The sequence below is a fragment of the Esox lucius genome, chromosome 2, assembly GCF_011004845.1.
Source record: "Esox lucius isolate fEsoLuc1 chromosome 2, fEsoLuc1.pri, whole genome shotgun sequence".
NCBI lineage: Eukaryota > Metazoa > Chordata > Actinopteri > Esociformes > Esocidae > Esox > Esox lucius.
Window position 1 is genome coordinate 18,060,329 of NC_047570.1, and position 17,447 is coordinate 18,077,775.

At 40.7% G+C, this 17,447-nt stretch overlaps 1 protein-coding gene across 1 annotated transcript; it reads left to right on the plus strand.

Annotated features, from left to right (window-relative positions):
• Positions 1–1,255: 1,255 nt before the first annotated feature.
• LOC105016098 (transcription factor E2F4) lies at positions 1,256–11,217 on the plus strand. The gene is made up of 10 exons (XM_010879697.4): positions 1,256–1,520; positions 1,878–2,286; positions 4,367–4,476; positions 4,578–4,739; positions 5,210–5,318; positions 5,404–5,656; positions 7,052–7,177; positions 7,603–7,650; positions 7,733–7,777; positions 9,837–11,217. Exons 2-10 carry the CDS (start codon positions 2,149–2,151, stop codon positions 9,950–9,952), a joined length of 1,107 nt encoding a protein of 368 aa, XP_010877999.1. The 5' UTR covers positions 1,256–1,520; positions 1,878–2,148; the 3' UTR covers positions 9,953–11,217.
• Positions 11,218–17,447: the final 6,230 nt, after the last annotated feature.

Here is a 17,447-nt window from a genome sequence, read left to right on the forward strand (position 1 = left end):
TAAACCAGGGTATAACTCACATGCACTCTTGGGATCCTGTTCTATATTATGTCAGTAATGAGTGCAAAGGTCATATGCAGTATGTCACTTTGGATAAAAAAATAATCTGCTTAGTGGCATGTAGTAAACTATTTCATTTTATCGTCCTTGCATCTTGAAGCATAGACCCTTTAGGTTTCCAGGCTGAATACATGTGAGGGGTACGCTGCCCCTTTCTCTGTCCCCATGATGAGTCTCCTGGGAAGGCTTTGTTGGTTTTTAACCATGGTAGACAGAAGTAGGTCAGGCTGTCATTTTGATAGACAGACTCTCCCTCTTGACCCCTCCCCACCCTGTACCCCTCTGCGCTTCCCCATCACACCTATAGTATCTGACCCACTGGTAGGATGCAGAGGTATGGCACAAGCATGCATGCAGAAATGCACACATGCATGCACATACACACTTATATTTTTAATTTGAATCTACAAATTACATTGCAATCTGAAGTCTGAAGTCTGAAGTAGAAGAACACAACAAACACAGACACAAACAATGCTACAGATGAATAAGCAAAAACAGGGTTGATACACAGTGGCTGGGAAAAACTCCATAAAATGCAGAAACTTGAACATTTCAAGAGCACAAATTGTAATAATTAATAAATGCACGTGGATCTGTGTCCAGAGGGTCTATAAAACATAAATAAAGTCAGCAGCATGACTACATGGACAAGGACAGGGGCAATAGGGGGTGAGGTGGAGGGGTTGGTCAGCAGAGTGGCAGCAGAAATCGTCAGGTATCATCAGCTACTTGACCTGCAACACAACCAGGGGATTTTGGACAGGGACAGCAACAATTGTTGCTTAAGTCTTTCAGGCTTGGTAGTGCTGAAGTATGGTCCAAAGCCTCATGTCCTCCTAAGTTTAAACAGAGCAGGACACAAGGAAAATAGAGACTGCAAACCTTAGATTTACAAAGGATTTACAAATGAGAAGAACTGACCCTACTCCCCCGACACAATAATAGAGCAGCCTTGGGGCTGAGACAAGGGGATCCAGTGTCACTGTGGCCGTATCCGAGGGTAACCCCAGACAGGGCCCAACAGGCAGAGAAGTCACTTTATTAGTTCTGAACGCAAAACACTAGGTCAATCTACAGTTTCATTGATGTGCAGTGCTATCACACTTTACGTAGCAGGGTTTTAAAAAACACTTTTTGAGTGACGCTCCCTTAGCCCTAACGTGATTTCATTGGCTATTATGAAGATCTGAGGCGTCGCTCCTCGCTTTGTCGCTGTACGCGAAACCGAGACATTCATGAACAGGAAGAGAAACGCGTCGTTGCTGTTGGATGACAGATGCTGGAGGGAGATTTTAAACTGACTTTCGAAAATGTTAGTGGTAATCTATTGCTTGCTTCGTACAATGCACCGATACAACTAAATGTGAATAGCATTCCAATGTTGGAATGTTGCCTTGAGGACGACCCACAATTCTCAGGAAGCTCGTGACAGGATATATACATCTGCTGCTAATCGTGTAAGTGTCAGATACCATTGTTTTAGTATTATGCATCCCATGTAACTTTTTTACTTTACATTTAACGCGTTAACGTTCATATGAAATCAGCAGCGTATTTAAAATGAGCAAGACAGCAATTTAGCTGCAGTGTAATCGACGTAGCATATGGGTGGTTAGGAAAACTTTTAAACGAATCCAATTATTTTTGCAACATTCCTGCACGTAATCTCACTGTTAACCTGTTATTTTAAACGTGTAAACAGTCTGACTATCTATAGATAAAGTGAAGTACTCTGAATCCCCAACAGAATGCGTAGACTGTGATAGCTTGTATGTATAATAATTTTTTGACTTTCCGTGATGTCGTATTTGCAGACGTTCCCTACGCTTCAAACCACTCCAGCCTTCAGCCCGCCTCCAACGGCTCCAACACTGTACCGCATTGCTGAGTGGTTGTTGACTGTGTTCTGCCTCACTGAGACACGAACAGAACTAACCAGTCGGCACTCTGCACAGGCTTCCCAGTATTGCCACCGTTCCAGCGGTTGCACCGGACCAGAACGGTTGGGGGCATCGGCCCAATGCAGAGAAACATATTGTAAAACTTCCATTCAGTAACTGATCTATCTCCCGATTGAGACTGGTTATGGAGTTGACCCGAACCGAGCTGGAAAGTTCCGATGCCCCGCAGTCTCTGAGACACGAGCGGAGCCTTGGGCTACTCACCACGAAGTTTGTTACTTTGCTACAGGAAGCAAAGGACGGGGTGCTTGACCTCAAAGTAGTGAGTGATGATACTACATGTTGACTGTCTGACAAGGAAAATTATTCGTTTGTGTATATCTTTAGTATATGAACCCACAATAAATCCATATTCCTACCCCTAAACCTAACATTTATGCCTCAACCTAACCTAGCCCTAACCCCTTATGCTTAAACCTAAAGGTAACCCCAATTCTAACCATATGCCCAATTGTATCTGACTTTATTCAAACTAGGAACATGCCACAAAAACGATTTGTAAGGTTTTTCAAATTTTCCTCACATTTACCCAAGTGCCTGGATCACACAAATATTGACCTGATAATATGCATGCATTGGGCACAAAAATATGCATGCATTGGGCACATGCGATGAAAGTTAAAATGGTTAATTAGACATTGTTAATCTCTTGTATGCATGCAACGGTCACACTGATCACACAAGGTATGATTTCCTAATTAATCCTTGTTTGTTATCACTTCAGAGGTGTGTATTTTGGATTCAGGGTGTTTTTTTAACAGATGATGTAGGAACTGCATGTATTCTGGCCATTATAGAATAGGTGACTAAGACTTCTAACATGCAACCTAATGTAATATTGCAATGTAATAACTATTGCAATACTGCAATGTAATACTGCAACATAAAATAACTAATGTAATCCTGCAACATAATAACTAATGTGATACTACAATGTTATAACTAACATAATATTGCCAAACATGTAAACAAAATACACTTTTAGCCATAATGCAAAGCCTTATGTTTGTGACAAATCCAACACAACATATTGCTGAGGGACAGCATCCTTATTTTAAAGCATGACGGTAGCTATGTCCAGGTTATGGGTATTTTTGACTTGGGAGTCTCTGGTAAAATCTCTGTGAGGCAAATAAGCACAAGCCAAATCCAAGAGGAAACATGCGTCAGTCTGCTTTTTACCAGTCACCTTTGAGCAGAACAATAACTCACAACACAGGGTCAAATAAGCATTGAAGTGCTGACCAAGAATACGGGGAATGTTATGGCCACTTCAATACTTGACAAAAATCTGTTAAAAAATCTATGGCAATACATGATTGCCACCTAGCCATGATCCGAAACACTTATATAGCCTGAAGAATTCTATTACAGAATAATTTGTAAACATTGCAAAATCCAGATGTGCTAAGCTTTTAGAAGAAATTATACCCTGAAATTGCTCCCAGTGGTGTTTCCGACATGTTTTCACTCTGGGGGAATACAAAATCTAATCATTGTACATTAGTTATGTTATTTTTTTACTGAAGCATTTTTTTTTCTACAGGCATTAAGTTATTTGTGGAGATTGTTAACAACATCACTATTTATTTAAATCAGACTTTGTAACACAACAACAGTTGTTACAGTTTGAGTAAGGTGAATACTAACTAAATTCCCCAAATTCTGAAGAGCTTTTATGAACATTGCAAATGAGAAAAAGAAAATCTTGATCAAGACATCTGTAATATTTGAATGTCTATTATTTCCTTATTATTACCAAGAGTTGTGAGATCCCTACCTGCCAGTTGTCCTTCCTAAAGTACTATAATGGAAATATTGGAACTGTTGCATTGTCTAGGTTAATGTCAGTGAGTTTCCATGGTTCAGGGTGTGTAACTGTTGCATTATGGTTTGTGTCAGTGTGTTTGAGGGATAAAACGGAGCGTGTAAAAGAGGGACAAGCCGTGATTCATTGCTCAGTGAGTGGCTTAGTCACGGTCCATCTTATTCTCTTCATTGTTTAGACCCCCCTCAGATTTGCTGGTAGGGTTGTGTCTCCCATTATTGGCTCAACAGGGCTATGACCCATGTAGGGATTGGTTAAAAGGACCCTTTCTCTCAGGCTCGGACCTCTGTGATTTGTTGTTACATCTGCGCTGGATGATGCATCCCTCGTACGAGAATAGCCTCTGTAGGGAGATTTGGCCGCGTTTAATAAGTTGTCTGTGTCTGTCCGGTTCTCTCTGTGACCTTGCATAATTTGCTGGGTTGGTGAACCTGGACATGGATTTAATAAGGAATCCATTAAGTTAAAGGGAGACCACTTAGAGTTGTAATATTGTTTTTTACTGCTGTTCCAGGCAGCAGACACCCTCGCCGTCAGACAGAAAAGGCGCATCTATGACATCACCAATGTGCTGGAGGGCATTGGCCTGATCGAGAAGAAGTCCAAGAACAGTATTCAGTGGAAGTGAGTGCGTGCGTGGGTGCGTGCGTGCACACATTTGCACGCTTATTGTTGTATGTTTACACGTAGTACGTACTTACATTTCTGTACACTCTCTGTCTAAGGGGAGTTGGGCCTGGTTGTAACACCAGGGAGATTGGTGACAGGCTGATTGAACTGAAGTCAGAGCTGGAAGACCTGGAGATGAGGGAGTGTGTTCTGGACCAGCAGAGGGTATGGGTCCAGCAGAGCATCAAGAACGTGACTGAAGACTCACACAACCTCCCATATCCTTATCACTCAGTCTTATCTACACCCACCCATGATTACCCCCCCACCTCCAACTCAACCAATTTATGGATCCAGTCAATACATTTCAAGAGCAATGTTCAGAAAACATTTCAGTCATGTCTTTGCAATGTCCTAGTAGGGATGTTCACTTACCTCTAAAAAATGTGGTATCCTTAGTAAAGATGATCAAAAAAGCAGTTTAAAATAAACAGCACAGATAATAACCTATTATATATTTTGTGTAAATAATATGGGTAAACAATAGTGTTCATTGCTACAATTGTGTAGAGAAAATTTAGCTAAATGATATATACTTCTTATTTAGACATTTTTGCTTTTGATTGAACCATAACAATTCAAGTTTTTGGTTGTTCTTTGCCATGAGTGCCTAGGATTTTCAAAAGTAATTGCCAGTTTAAAGCCTGTTATAATATAAATTGTGTGTTGGACCTTAACTATGATCCACTCTAGCCTACGTTAAGCATGAAGATATCTGTGGCTGCTTCAAAGATGACACCCTCTTAGCGGTGCGAGCTCCCTCTGGTACGCAGCTGGATGTGCCCATACCTGAAGCTGTGAGTGTCTATTTGTATCTGTCTCATCCTCCTCTGTTTCAGTCTGGTATTCAGGAATAGTGAGCATTTGTGTCTCCACTCTCAGGTCCAGAATGATCAGAGGAAGTATCAGATCCATTTGAAGAGCACTATTGGGCCTATTGATGTGCTGCTTATCAACCAGGATCCAGTTAACCGCGCCCCCATGGTGTTGCCAGTCCCGCCCCCTGACAACATGCTGCAGAACACCAAGGACGCTTCAGCATCTGCAGACACAACCAGCGCTACTGACGCAACCACCCACGCAGCATTCAAGACCACCAGGAAGCTTAAATCAAACACAGCAGCTAAACCCTCAGGTGACCTCCTAATGGTTCATTATTATTTTTATTATCAACTGATCAAGTCAGTGTTATGGAACTGTCCCACCTCGTTGTCACTATAGCGCTTTTAGAACATTTCCTAATCTGTGTCATTAAATTGCTCTGTGATCATGTCATCTGTGGCACAACCTACTTTCCCCCTAAGAAATATACTTAAAAAAAAGAATACATGTTTGTACACACATATATAATATTTGAGCAAAATTCCAAACCTATTTATTGATAAAGGAAACCTAAATGAACAAATCACACACATTCATTAAACATTTAGACAAATTTATCCAATGAACAGAAATGCACTTTGCCTTATGCGGAAAATATTTAAACATCCCTATATTTACCATCATATACAATGTCTAAAAAGGTTCACCAAAATGGGTGCAAATTATTAGAAAATCATTAGTGAGTAATGTGGGAGGATGTGGTCTACTATAAGGATTCAAAACTTGGTCTGGTTTGGTCATATCCATATGGGTTTGTGGTAACATGCCAAGATCAAAAGACCTTATCCGAAGCCCTCAGAATAAAGATTATTGGTGCCCATGAGTCTAGGAGGGGTGACAAAGTCATTTCCTAACTAATTTGAACAGATCATCTACAAGTATAAAAAAATTAATATTACTGACATTCTACGTAGGACAGATCGTCTCACCAAATTCAGCCCATGAGCTGACTGAACTGACCGAAAGATGCTCATAGAGGTCTCTTAAGAATTCCTGGGTACGATCAAGGGATATACAGGCCTCTCTTGCCACAGTCAATGTCAAAGTGCATCAGTCAACTGTCATGAAGGAAGAAGCCTTTGCCCTCAAAAAAGAATAACAAGACACAACTGACTTTTGCCAGACAAAACCTGGGACTACCTGGAACAAAACTACTTGGAACAATGTGCTCTGGACACATGAGTAAAAGGTGGAGCTGTTTCGCTGCAGTGCCAGATGCCATGTTTAGCAAAGAAGAAACAGTGCCTTTGAACACAGGAACCATAAAGCATGGAGGGGGTGGCATTATGTTTTAGGGCTGCTTTGTTGCCAGGAACAGGCCAACTTGCCATCATTAAATCCTGAGTTCCATTTTGTAGCAGAGAATCCTTAATGTGAGACCATCTGTCAAAAGCTGAAGCTGAACCAAATATGGATCTTGCAACAGGAAAATGATTCAAAACATGCACGCAAAGTTACAACAGAATGGCTCAAAAAGAAGAAATTGAGGGTTATAACAGGGCAGAGTTAAAGCACATATCTCAATCCAATCAACATTTTCACATGACTGTAGATCTTACATTATGTCTTCTTTGTCCCGATATAGCTCTTATCATGTCCTGCTCTGTGTCATTATTTCGTTTTTACATGGCCTCTACCTCTTACACAGGTACATCCAGCACAGAAATACCTAGTCAGAAAACCCCATCATTGGACAACCAGTCCCTTCAGTCTTCTGCTTCATTGGACAACAACTCAACGGTCTGTGGACCAATCAAATCACATTCATCTGACCGTAAGTTATTTTATATTTTCATTTTAATTTCAAAAATGATTATTTTTGAGAATATAGCAGCGGCAGCCATATGGTGGAGGGAGATAATAAAACCAGCTGGGATATCTTGACGTTGGGCTGGGACCCCAACTGTCTAACACACATACACCCACACACAGTTTATCTGCCCAATCACACATTTCCGACCGCCTTTTTTTTTCTATCACATTGTTACTATGCCCAATGCACTGTAACACAGGAAGCATCTGTATGGCATCAAACAATACACAATGCCTGCTGCTGTTCAAGCTGTTGTATTTTCTATTGTTTAATAAATGTACACAGGAAAACACTGTATAGCAGGGTGGTAAGGAATATCTTCTAAATAGAACCTGTGAAGTAATTGTATGGTGTTCATCTGTGCTCTTATGTTTTATGCTTTTCAGCACTGGATTTCCCCAAATACTTCTCTGACATATTTGACCCCACAAAAGGTGTGTGTGTGTGTGTGTGTCATTTCTTAAATTGCATTATACAGTAATTCAGAGAATAACCTACACCCACCCTTCTCTCTAGAAATTGTGAGTGCTGATCTACTAGAGGAACTTATGGCTTCAGAAGGTATGAATCTCTAACTGAATATTATACAAGTCCCCAACAGAAAGAACATGCAAATAAAAGGCCTCCATTTACATGTTGCTTTTAAAGGCTTTCATATTTTTTAATTATAATTTTGTGTTGTTTGGGCATGTATAAGAATGTCTTTCCTGATACCTTGTTAGTTTCAATCAACTACAATACACTTGCAAACAACTTTTGTTTTTTCTCAGTGACAGTTGTTTCCAAATATTATCTTATATGCAATATCTAAGCAATAACAAAACAACATTGTAAGCATACAGTGGGGAGAACAAGTATTTGATACACTGCCGATTTTGCAGGTTTTCCCACTTACAAAGCACGTAGAAGTCTGTAATTTTTTATCGTAGGTACACTTCTACTGTGAGTGACGGAATCTTAAACAAAAATCCAGAAAATCACATTGTATGATTTTTAAGTAATTAATTAGCATTTTATTGCATGACATAAGTATTTGATACATCAGAAAAGCAGAACTTAATATTTGGTACAGAAATCTTTGTTTGCAAATACAGAGATTGTACGTTTCCTGTAGTTCTTGACCAGGTTTGCACACACTGCAGCAGGGATTTTGGCCCACTCCTCCATACAGACCTTCTCCAGATCCTTCAGGTTTCGGGGCTGTCGCTGGGCAATACGGACTTTCAGCTCCCTCCAAAGATTTCTATTGGGTTCAGGTCTGGAGACTGGCTAGGCCACTCCAGGACCTTGAGATGCTTCTTACAGAGCCATTCCTTAGTTGCCCTGGCTGTGTGTTTCGGGTCGTTGTCATGCTGGAAAACCCAGCCACGACCCATCTTCAATGCTCTTACTGAGGGAAGGAGGTTGTTGGCAAAGATCTCGCGATACATGGCCCCATCCATCCTCCCCTCAATACGGTGCAGTCGTCCTGTCCCTTTTGCAGAAAAGCATCCCCAAAGAATGATGTTAATACCTCCATGCTTCACGGTTGGGATGGTGTTCTTGGGGTTGTACTCATCCTTCTTGCTCCAAACACGGTGAGTGGAGTTTAGACCATAAAGCTCTATTTTTGTCTCATCAGACCACATGATCTTCTCCCATTCCTCCTCTGGATCATCCAGATGGTCATTGGCAAACTTTAGACTGGCCTGGACATGCGCTGGCTTGAGCAGGGGGACCTTGCGTGCGCTGCAGAATTTTAATCCATGACGGCTTAGTGTGTTACTGATGGTTTTCTTTGAGACTGTGGTCCCAGCTCTCTTCAGGTCATTGACCAGGTCCTGCAGTGTAGTTCTGGGCTGATCCCTCACCTTCCGCATGATCATTGATGCCCCACGAGGGGAGATCTTGCATGGAGCCCCAGACCGAGGGAGATTGGCCGTCATCTTGAACTTCTTCCATTTTCTAATAATTGTGCCTACAGTTGTTGCCTTCTCACCAAGCTGCTTGCCTATTGTCCTGTAGCTCATCCCAGCCTTGTGCAGGTCTACAATTTTATCCCTGATCCCTTACACAGCTCTCTGGTCTTGGCCATTGTGGAGAGGTTGAAGTCTGTTTGATTGAGTGTGTGGACAGATGTCTTTTATACAGGTAACGAGTTCAAACAGTTGCAGTTAATACAGGTAATGAGTGGAGAACAGGAGGGCTTCTTAAAGAAAAACTAACAGGTCTGTGAGAGCCAGAATTCTTACTGGTTGGATGACTTATGTCATGCAATAAAATGCAAATGAATTATAAAAAAAATCATACAATGTGATGTATGCGTGCGTGCGTACATAACACACGTACGTAACGCTCCGGAAGAAATTAAGAGATCACTGCACCTTTTCTTTCCTTTCCAAAAAAGTCAAAAAGGAAGGTTTTGAGTGAGGAACAGAAGGGTTAAAATTAAGATACCATTACCAATTGAACGCTTCTGTTCCTCACTCAAAACTTTCCTTTTCAACTTTTTTGGAAAGGAAAGAACAAGGTGCAGTGGTCTATAAAAAAAATCTATGTGGCACACACATAAGTTTGCTTATATATTTAATCAACCTGCCTTTGACCAGATTATTCTCATAAGTTTACCTCTCTCTGTCAGTGTTCTCTCCTCTCCTCCGCCTCTCTCCGCCCCCAGGGGACCATGACTACATCTATAACCTGGATGAGAGTGAGGGACTATGTGACCTCTTCGATGTTCCCATCCTCAACCTTTGACATATCAACCCTGACATCAAGCTCACATTAAAATCATTTTCAAAGAGAATAACAAGAATATATATGTATTTACCAATACTAACACAGAGATGAATTGTTCTAATTTTGGAGTTTTGTAATATAATCTGAATTGATAAAGAGTTTAAATAATTTTTATATTCTTTATATTTTGTTGTGTTCTGTTTATTGACAGCTGAACTGCAAGTGTTAAGAGTTTAGCGCTTCCTAGAGCACTGCTCTCTCTCTTGGCTGCAGATTTGAAAGATTTATATCTTTAATGAGTTCATGGAATATATTTTTATCTTTGTTACTGAAGTGGCAGGTGATGTGTTTGTAAAAATGCTACATTTTAGTAGAGATCATTTGAATGAGTGAATTACAGATGTTTAATATGATGCTCAAGATCAAGCACCACACCGAAGAATGCACTTGTGCACATCTGAAACTGTTGCATTAAAAGTTATATAAATACCTTTAAAATGTAGAAAAAGAAAGTAGAAGCTATAATCTCTTAACTATTTGATCCTTTCAATGTCCATTATTTGCCAAGGGTAGGAAAATACCAGTTGTATCCTCTGTCCTCATCATTTCCTTCTCAAAATCTATTGGATGAGAATGCCAAAGGTCCCTCTGGTCTTCCTTCCATGGGTTTTTGAGGAGAGGTGGTTTCAAGGAGTATACAATTGAGACCTTTCCTAATATAGCTGAGTTACATGAGACTAGCCAAACCCCACATTGGAAAGACCAAAAATCCAGTTAAAGACGGTACCAATCCTTAACTATTAATACCTTCTGATGTCTTCTACGTTTTCCTCAGTGTGTGTGTACTGTGTAGGCATTTGTTATTATGAGAGCAGTGCACCTAAATAACAGTGAATTTAAAAAAATGGTATCAAGGAAAGTACATCAATATTTTGTCTGTCCCCTTTCATTTTTTCATCAGGGGCCAGTTTCAGCTATGATGTCTTTGTCATTGAGAATTGTATTGAGAATGTTGTCATGCCAACCCTTATATATTTGTATTATTTGTTTTTTATGCATTAAATAATGTTCATTTTGTACAAACTGATGAACTGTCTTAAGAATCACCTGTGCATCATGTCCACATATCCCCACGTTAGCTATGCCCTGGTGTGTGCAGGTCTGCATGTAGCAGCACTTACTAAATTCTGTAGTTGTTTCACCTAGCTTTTTTATAAATGTTTGGATAAAAGCATCTGCTAAATGACTACACTGTAAATGCACCTCTTTGTGTTTTAACTCATGTTTTATACCTCTTGTATTTTTGAAAATCGAGACAATCTAGAGTATTCAATTATTTATGTAATTATTTTTTGTAATTAATAATTTATGAATTATTGTATATTACATATACACTGATGAGTCAAAACATTATGAACTCTTGCCTAATATGCTGTTGGTCCTCCATGTGCCGCCAAAACAGCGCCAACCCGCTGAGGCATGGACTCTATAAGACCCATGAAGGTGACCTGTGGTATCTGGCACCAAGACATTAAAGCAGGTCCTTCAAGTCCTGTAAGTTGTGAGGTGGAGCCACTGTGGATCAGACTTGTTGGTCCAGCACAACCCACAGATGCTCTATTGGATTCATCTGGGGAATTGGGAGGCCTGGGCAACAGCTTTAACTCTTCATTATTTTCCTCAAAACATTCCCGAATAATGTGTGCAGTATGGCAAGGCGCATTATCCTCAGGGAATACCATTGCCATGAAGGGGTGTCGCTGGTCTGCAATGATGTTTAAGCAGGTGGCACATGTCACCTGTCACCTTGACATCCACATGAATGCCTGGGCCCAGGGTTTCCCAGCAGAACATTGCCCAGACCATCAAACTTCCTCCACTGGCTTGTCTTCCCAAGGTGCATCCTGGTGCCATCACATTCCCAGATGAAAGGTGCACACTCAGACCACTGTTGGTAGGTACATCACATCCCCAGATAAATGTCCCTTCTTGGACCACTGTTGGTAGGTAGGTACTCACCACTGTTGACTGGTAGCATCCCACAAGCCTTGATGTTTCAGAGATGCTCTGACCCAGTTGTATGGCCATAACAATTTAACCCTTTGTCGCTCTTGACTTTACTCTTGCCCGTTTCTCCTGCATCCATCATGTTGATATACAAACCCGATTGTGACTGTACAATTTTGAATAAAAACAGAATGCAATGATGTGGAAGTTTCAAATTCCAATATTTTATTCAGAATACAAGGAACTATTGATAAAAATATTTTATCCAGAGGAACTGGCCGTCCCTCCAAAATTGATGAAAAGACGAGAAGAAAACTGGTCAGGGAGGCTTCCAAGAGGCCTCCAGCAGCATTAAAGGAACTGCAAACATTTCTGGCAAGTACTGGCTGTGTGCTACATGTGACAACAATCTCCCATATTTTTCATATGAATGGGCTATGGGGTAGGATGGCAAGACGGAAACCTTTTCTTACAAAGAAAAACATCCATACCAAGCTGAAGCAAAAACAAACATCAAGTCCCCCAAAAGCATGTGGGAAAATGTGTTATGGTCTGATGAAACCAAGGTTGAACTTTTAGCCATAATTCTAAAAGTTATGTTTGGTGCAAAAACAACACTGCACATCACCCAAAGTGACATCATACCCGCAGTGAAGCATGGTGGTAGCAGCATATGCTTTGGGGCTGTTTTTCTTCAGCTGGAACCAGGGCCTTATTCAGGGTGGATGGAATTATGAACAGTTCCAAATACCAGGCAATTTTGGCACAAAACCTTCAGGCGTCCATTAGAAAGCTGAAGAGGGAGTTCACTTTTTTTGCACAACAACGACCCAAAGCACACATCGAAATCCACAAAAGCATGGCTTCACTAGAAGAAGATTAACGTTTTGGAATGGACCAGCCAGAGCCCAGACCTGAATCTGTGGGGTGATCTGAAGAGGGCTGTGCACAGGAGATGTCCTCACAATGGCCCTCATTTATCAAAAGTGCGTACACCAAATGTCCAGCGTACACCTGGCGTACACCCAAAACCACGGTGACTTTGAGATTTATCAATATGGACGTTGGCGTACGGCACTCTCAAATCCTACGCCAGCTCAGCAGGTGGTGTACGCACGTTTTGAGTTAGTGCGGAAATGCGCAGAAAAAAAAATCCTAACGCACTGACAAACTAAAAGATATGATATATTATGACCCACTGTAAAAAAACAACAACATAATAATTACAAACTTCAGTGTTTATTTTTGTGAAACATGGACTTCAATGTTTAATTTGTGTGACTTTACCAAAGCATTTGATTTATATGTATTCCTTCAGATGTGAGCCTGTGCGCTTTACATGACGTTTCAGGAATAGGCCCGGCAGTTGCACACGGACTGGGTTCAGTAATAAAAGGCTTTTAATGACCAAAATATAATTCAGACTGACAAAATAATAAAAATCTTTTAAATAATAATAGAAATAATAATAATAACGACATTCTTCTTCTAAATAACAATAAACGTAATTAATAATAAATATCATAAAATAATAAGACGAATATTACAAATTGTCATGCAATTATTAATGTGAATGAATGGTACTCCACATCACATCATCATCTTTTATTCCGCTTTTTAAACTGCCAAATGAAACAATTTTATTTCTTTCTACCTCCCTGGTGATCGTCTCAATCTCCACGTCAGAGAAGTTTCTCTTTTTTGCCGTCTTCCGTGTGTCCATGGCGTAAAATGAGGGTGTGGGGGAAGCGGAGACTTGAATATATAGGGGCGTGTTATTCTAATGACGATTGTTTTCAGCCGTGGCATTTATCAAGGGCAGGTATTGCGTACACCTGGATTTTAAAGGTACGCACAGCTTCATAAATCAGAGAGGAGTGTAAGCTAAATCTTACGCCAACATATACGCCCGTTTCTATGCAAGAATGATAAATGAGGGCCAATCTGACATATTTGGAGCGCTTTTGCAAAGAAGAGAAGGGCAAATATTGTCACGTCAAGATGTGCCATGCTAATAGACTCCTACCCAAAAAGTGAGTGTTGTAATAAAATCAAAAGGTGCTTGAACAAAGTATTAGTTTAAGGGTGTGCACACTTATGCAACCAGGTTATTGTGAGTTTAAAAAATATATATTGGTCCCCCTCAGAGATTTCAGTTTGTTTTTCAATTGAATTGTTCACGTTATAGGTCATATTAAAGGTGGAAAACGTTTTATCTTTGTCTCATCTTTTACACCACAAGAACCTGGCATTTTAAGGGGTGTGTATACTTTTTATATCCAACTGTGTGTATATATATATATATATATATATATATATATATATATATATATATATATATATATATATATATATATATATATATATATATACATACAGTATCTCACATAAGTTAGTACACCCCTCACATTTTTTTAAATATTTGAGTATATCTTTTCATGTGACAACACTGAAGAAATCCCCCTTTACTACAATGTAAAGTAGTGAGTTTACATTTTGTATAACAGTGTCAATTTGCTCAAAATAACTCAATAAACAGCAATGAATGTCTAAACCGCTGGCAACAAAATTTAGTACACCCCTGAGTGAAAATGTCCAAATTCAGCCCAATTAGCCATTTTCCCTACCTGGTGTTATGTGACTCGTTAGTGTCACACTCCCTCATACTGGTCCCTGGATGTTCAACATGGCACCTCATGACAAATAACTATCTGAGAATCTGAAAAAAATTATTGTTGCTCTACATAAAGATGGCCTAGGCTATAAGAAGATTGCCAAGACCCTGAAACTGAGCTGCAGCACAGTAGCCAAGACCATGTAGCGGTTTAACAGGACAGGTTCCACTCAGAACAGGCCTCGCCATGGTCGACCAAAGAAGTTGAGTGCATGTGCTCAGCGTCATATCCAGAGGTTGTCTTTCAGAAATAGACATATGAGTGCTGCCAGCATTGCTGCAGAGGTTGAAGGGGTGGAGGGTCAGCCTGTCAGTGCTCAGACCATATGCCGCACACTGATTCAAATTGGTCTGCAGGCTGTCGTCCCAGAAGGAAGCCTCTTCAAAAGATGATGCACAAGAAAGACCGCAAACAGTTTGCTGAAGACAAGTAGACTAAGGACATGGATTACTGGAACCATGTCCTGAGACCAAGATAAACTTATTTGGTTCAGATGGTGTCAAGCATGTGTGGCGGCAACCAGGTGAGGAGTACAAAGACAAGTGTGTCTTGTCTACAGTCAAACATTGTGGTGGGAGTGTCATGGTCTGAGGCTGCATGAGATCTGCCAGCACTGGGGAGCTACAGATCACTGAGGGAAACATGATTGCCAACATGTACTGTGACATACTGAAGCAGAGCATGATCCCCTCCTGTCTGAGACTGGGCTGCAGGGCAGTATTCCAACATGATAATGACCCCAAACACACCTCCAAGATGACCACTGCCTTGCAAAGAAGCTGAAGGTAAAGGTGATGGACTGGCCAAGCATGTCTCCAGACCTAAACCCTATTGAGCATCTGTGGGGCATCCTCAAATGGAAGGTGGAGGAGTGCAAGGTCTCTAACATCCACCAGCTCCGTGATGTTGTCATGGAGGAGTGGAAGAGGACTCCAGTGGCAACCTGTGAAGCTCTGGTGAACTCCATGCCCAAGAGGGTTAAGGCAGTGCTGGAAAATGATGGTGAAAATATATACACTCACCTAAAGGATTATTAGGAACACCTGTTCAATTTCTCATTAATGCAATTATTTAATCAACCAATCACATGGCAGTTGTTTCAATGCATTTAGGGGTGTGGTCCTGGTCAAGACAATCTCCTGAACTCCAAACTGAATGTCAGAATGGGAAAGAAAGGTGATTTAAGTAATTTTGAGCATGGATTGGTTGTTGGTGCCAGACAGGTATTTCACAATCTGCTCAGTTACTGGGATTTTCACGCACAACCATTTCTAGGGTTTACAAAGAATGGTGTGAAAAGGGAAAAACATCCAGTATGCGGCAGTCCTGTGGGTGAAAATGCCTTGTTGATGCTAGAGGTCAGAGGAGAATGGGCCGACTGATTCAAGCTGATAGAAGAGCAACTTTGACTGAAATAACCACTCGTTACAACCGAGGTATGCAGCAAAGCATTTGTGAAGCCACAACACGCACAACCTTGAGGCGGATGGGCTACAACAGCAGAAGACCCCACCGGGTACCACTCATCTCCACTACAAATAGGAAAAAGAGCCTACAATTTGCACAAGCTCACCAAAATTGGACAGTTGAAGACTGGAAGAATGTTGCCTGGTCTGATGAGTCTCGATTTCTTTTGAGACATTCAGATGATAGAATCAGAATTTGGCATAAACCGAATGAGACACCGAGAAGTATTGTTATTTTGGATGTTTACCAAAATACATTTAAGTTACAGTTAAATAATGAATATGGGCATAAAGTACAGTCTCTCAGCTTTAATTTGAGGGTATTCACATCCAAATTGGAGGAAGGGTTTAGGAATTACAGCTCTTTAATATGTAGCCCTCTCTTTTTCTAGGGACCGAAAGTATTTGGACAATTGGTTCAAAAGCTGTTTTATGTACAGGTGTGGGCTATTCCTTCATTATTTCTTCATCAATTAATTGATTCCAGGTGTGGCATTTGCATTTGGAAGCTGTTGTGTGAACCGACAACATGCGATCAAAGGAACTCTCAATGCATGTGAAACAGGCCATCCTTATGCTACAAAAAAAATCCATCAGAGAGATAGCAGGAACAGTAGGAGTGGCCCAATCAACAGTTTGGTACATTCTGAGAAAAGACTGCGCTGGTGAGCTCTGCAACACAAAAAGACCTGGACGTCCAAGGAAGACAACAGTGGTTGATGATCATAGGATACTTTCCATGGTGATGGCATGAGCATGCATGGCTTCCAATGGCACTGGATCACTAGTGTTTATCCATGATGTGACAGAAGACAGAAGCAGCCGGATGAATTCTGAAGCATATAGGGATATATTGTCTGCTCAGATTCAGCCAAATTCAGTGAAACTGATTGGATGGTGCTTCACCTCACAGATGGACAAAACATACTGTGAAAGTAACCCAGGACTTTTTTAAGGCAAAGAAGTGGAATATTCTGCAATGGCCATCATCAATCACCTGATCTCAACCTGATCTCAACCAGAAAGAAGCCTTTACTGCCCCAATGCCACAAAAAAGCCAGGATACAATATGCCCGACAACAGCTTGACACGCCTCACAGCTTCTGGCACAATGTAATTTGGAGTGACGAGACCAAAATAGAGCATTATTCAGTCAACAATTTTCAGCGTTATCATAGCCTCTTCGCTTGTGACTTAATTACCAGGCAGCAGCAGTGCCAGCACAGAACAGTAGTATACTAAGTCTGAGTGATAAAATCTCAATTAAATGTCAGCTAACGTTGTCAACTTTGACATTACAGTCAGCTATAATTGGCAAAACTTGAATTCTGGTTAATGTAAGTTTGCCCAAGAACGTGTGTACAG

Bases quoted from the DNA above. Each gene is read 5' to 3' on its own strand.
- LOC105016098 (XM_010879697.4), top strand. From the start codon at position 2,149: ATGGAGTTGACCCGAACCGAGCTGGAAAGTTCCGATGCCCCGCAGTCT. The intron at 2,287-4,366 runs GTGAGTGATGAT...CTGCTGTTCCAG, and splicing joins GGGTGCTTGACCTCAAAGTA to GCAGCAGACACCCTCGCCGT. The intron at 7,651-7,732 runs GTGTGTGTGTGT...CCTTCTCTCTAG, and splicing joins CATATTTGACCCCACAAAAG to AAATTGTGAGTGCTGATCTA.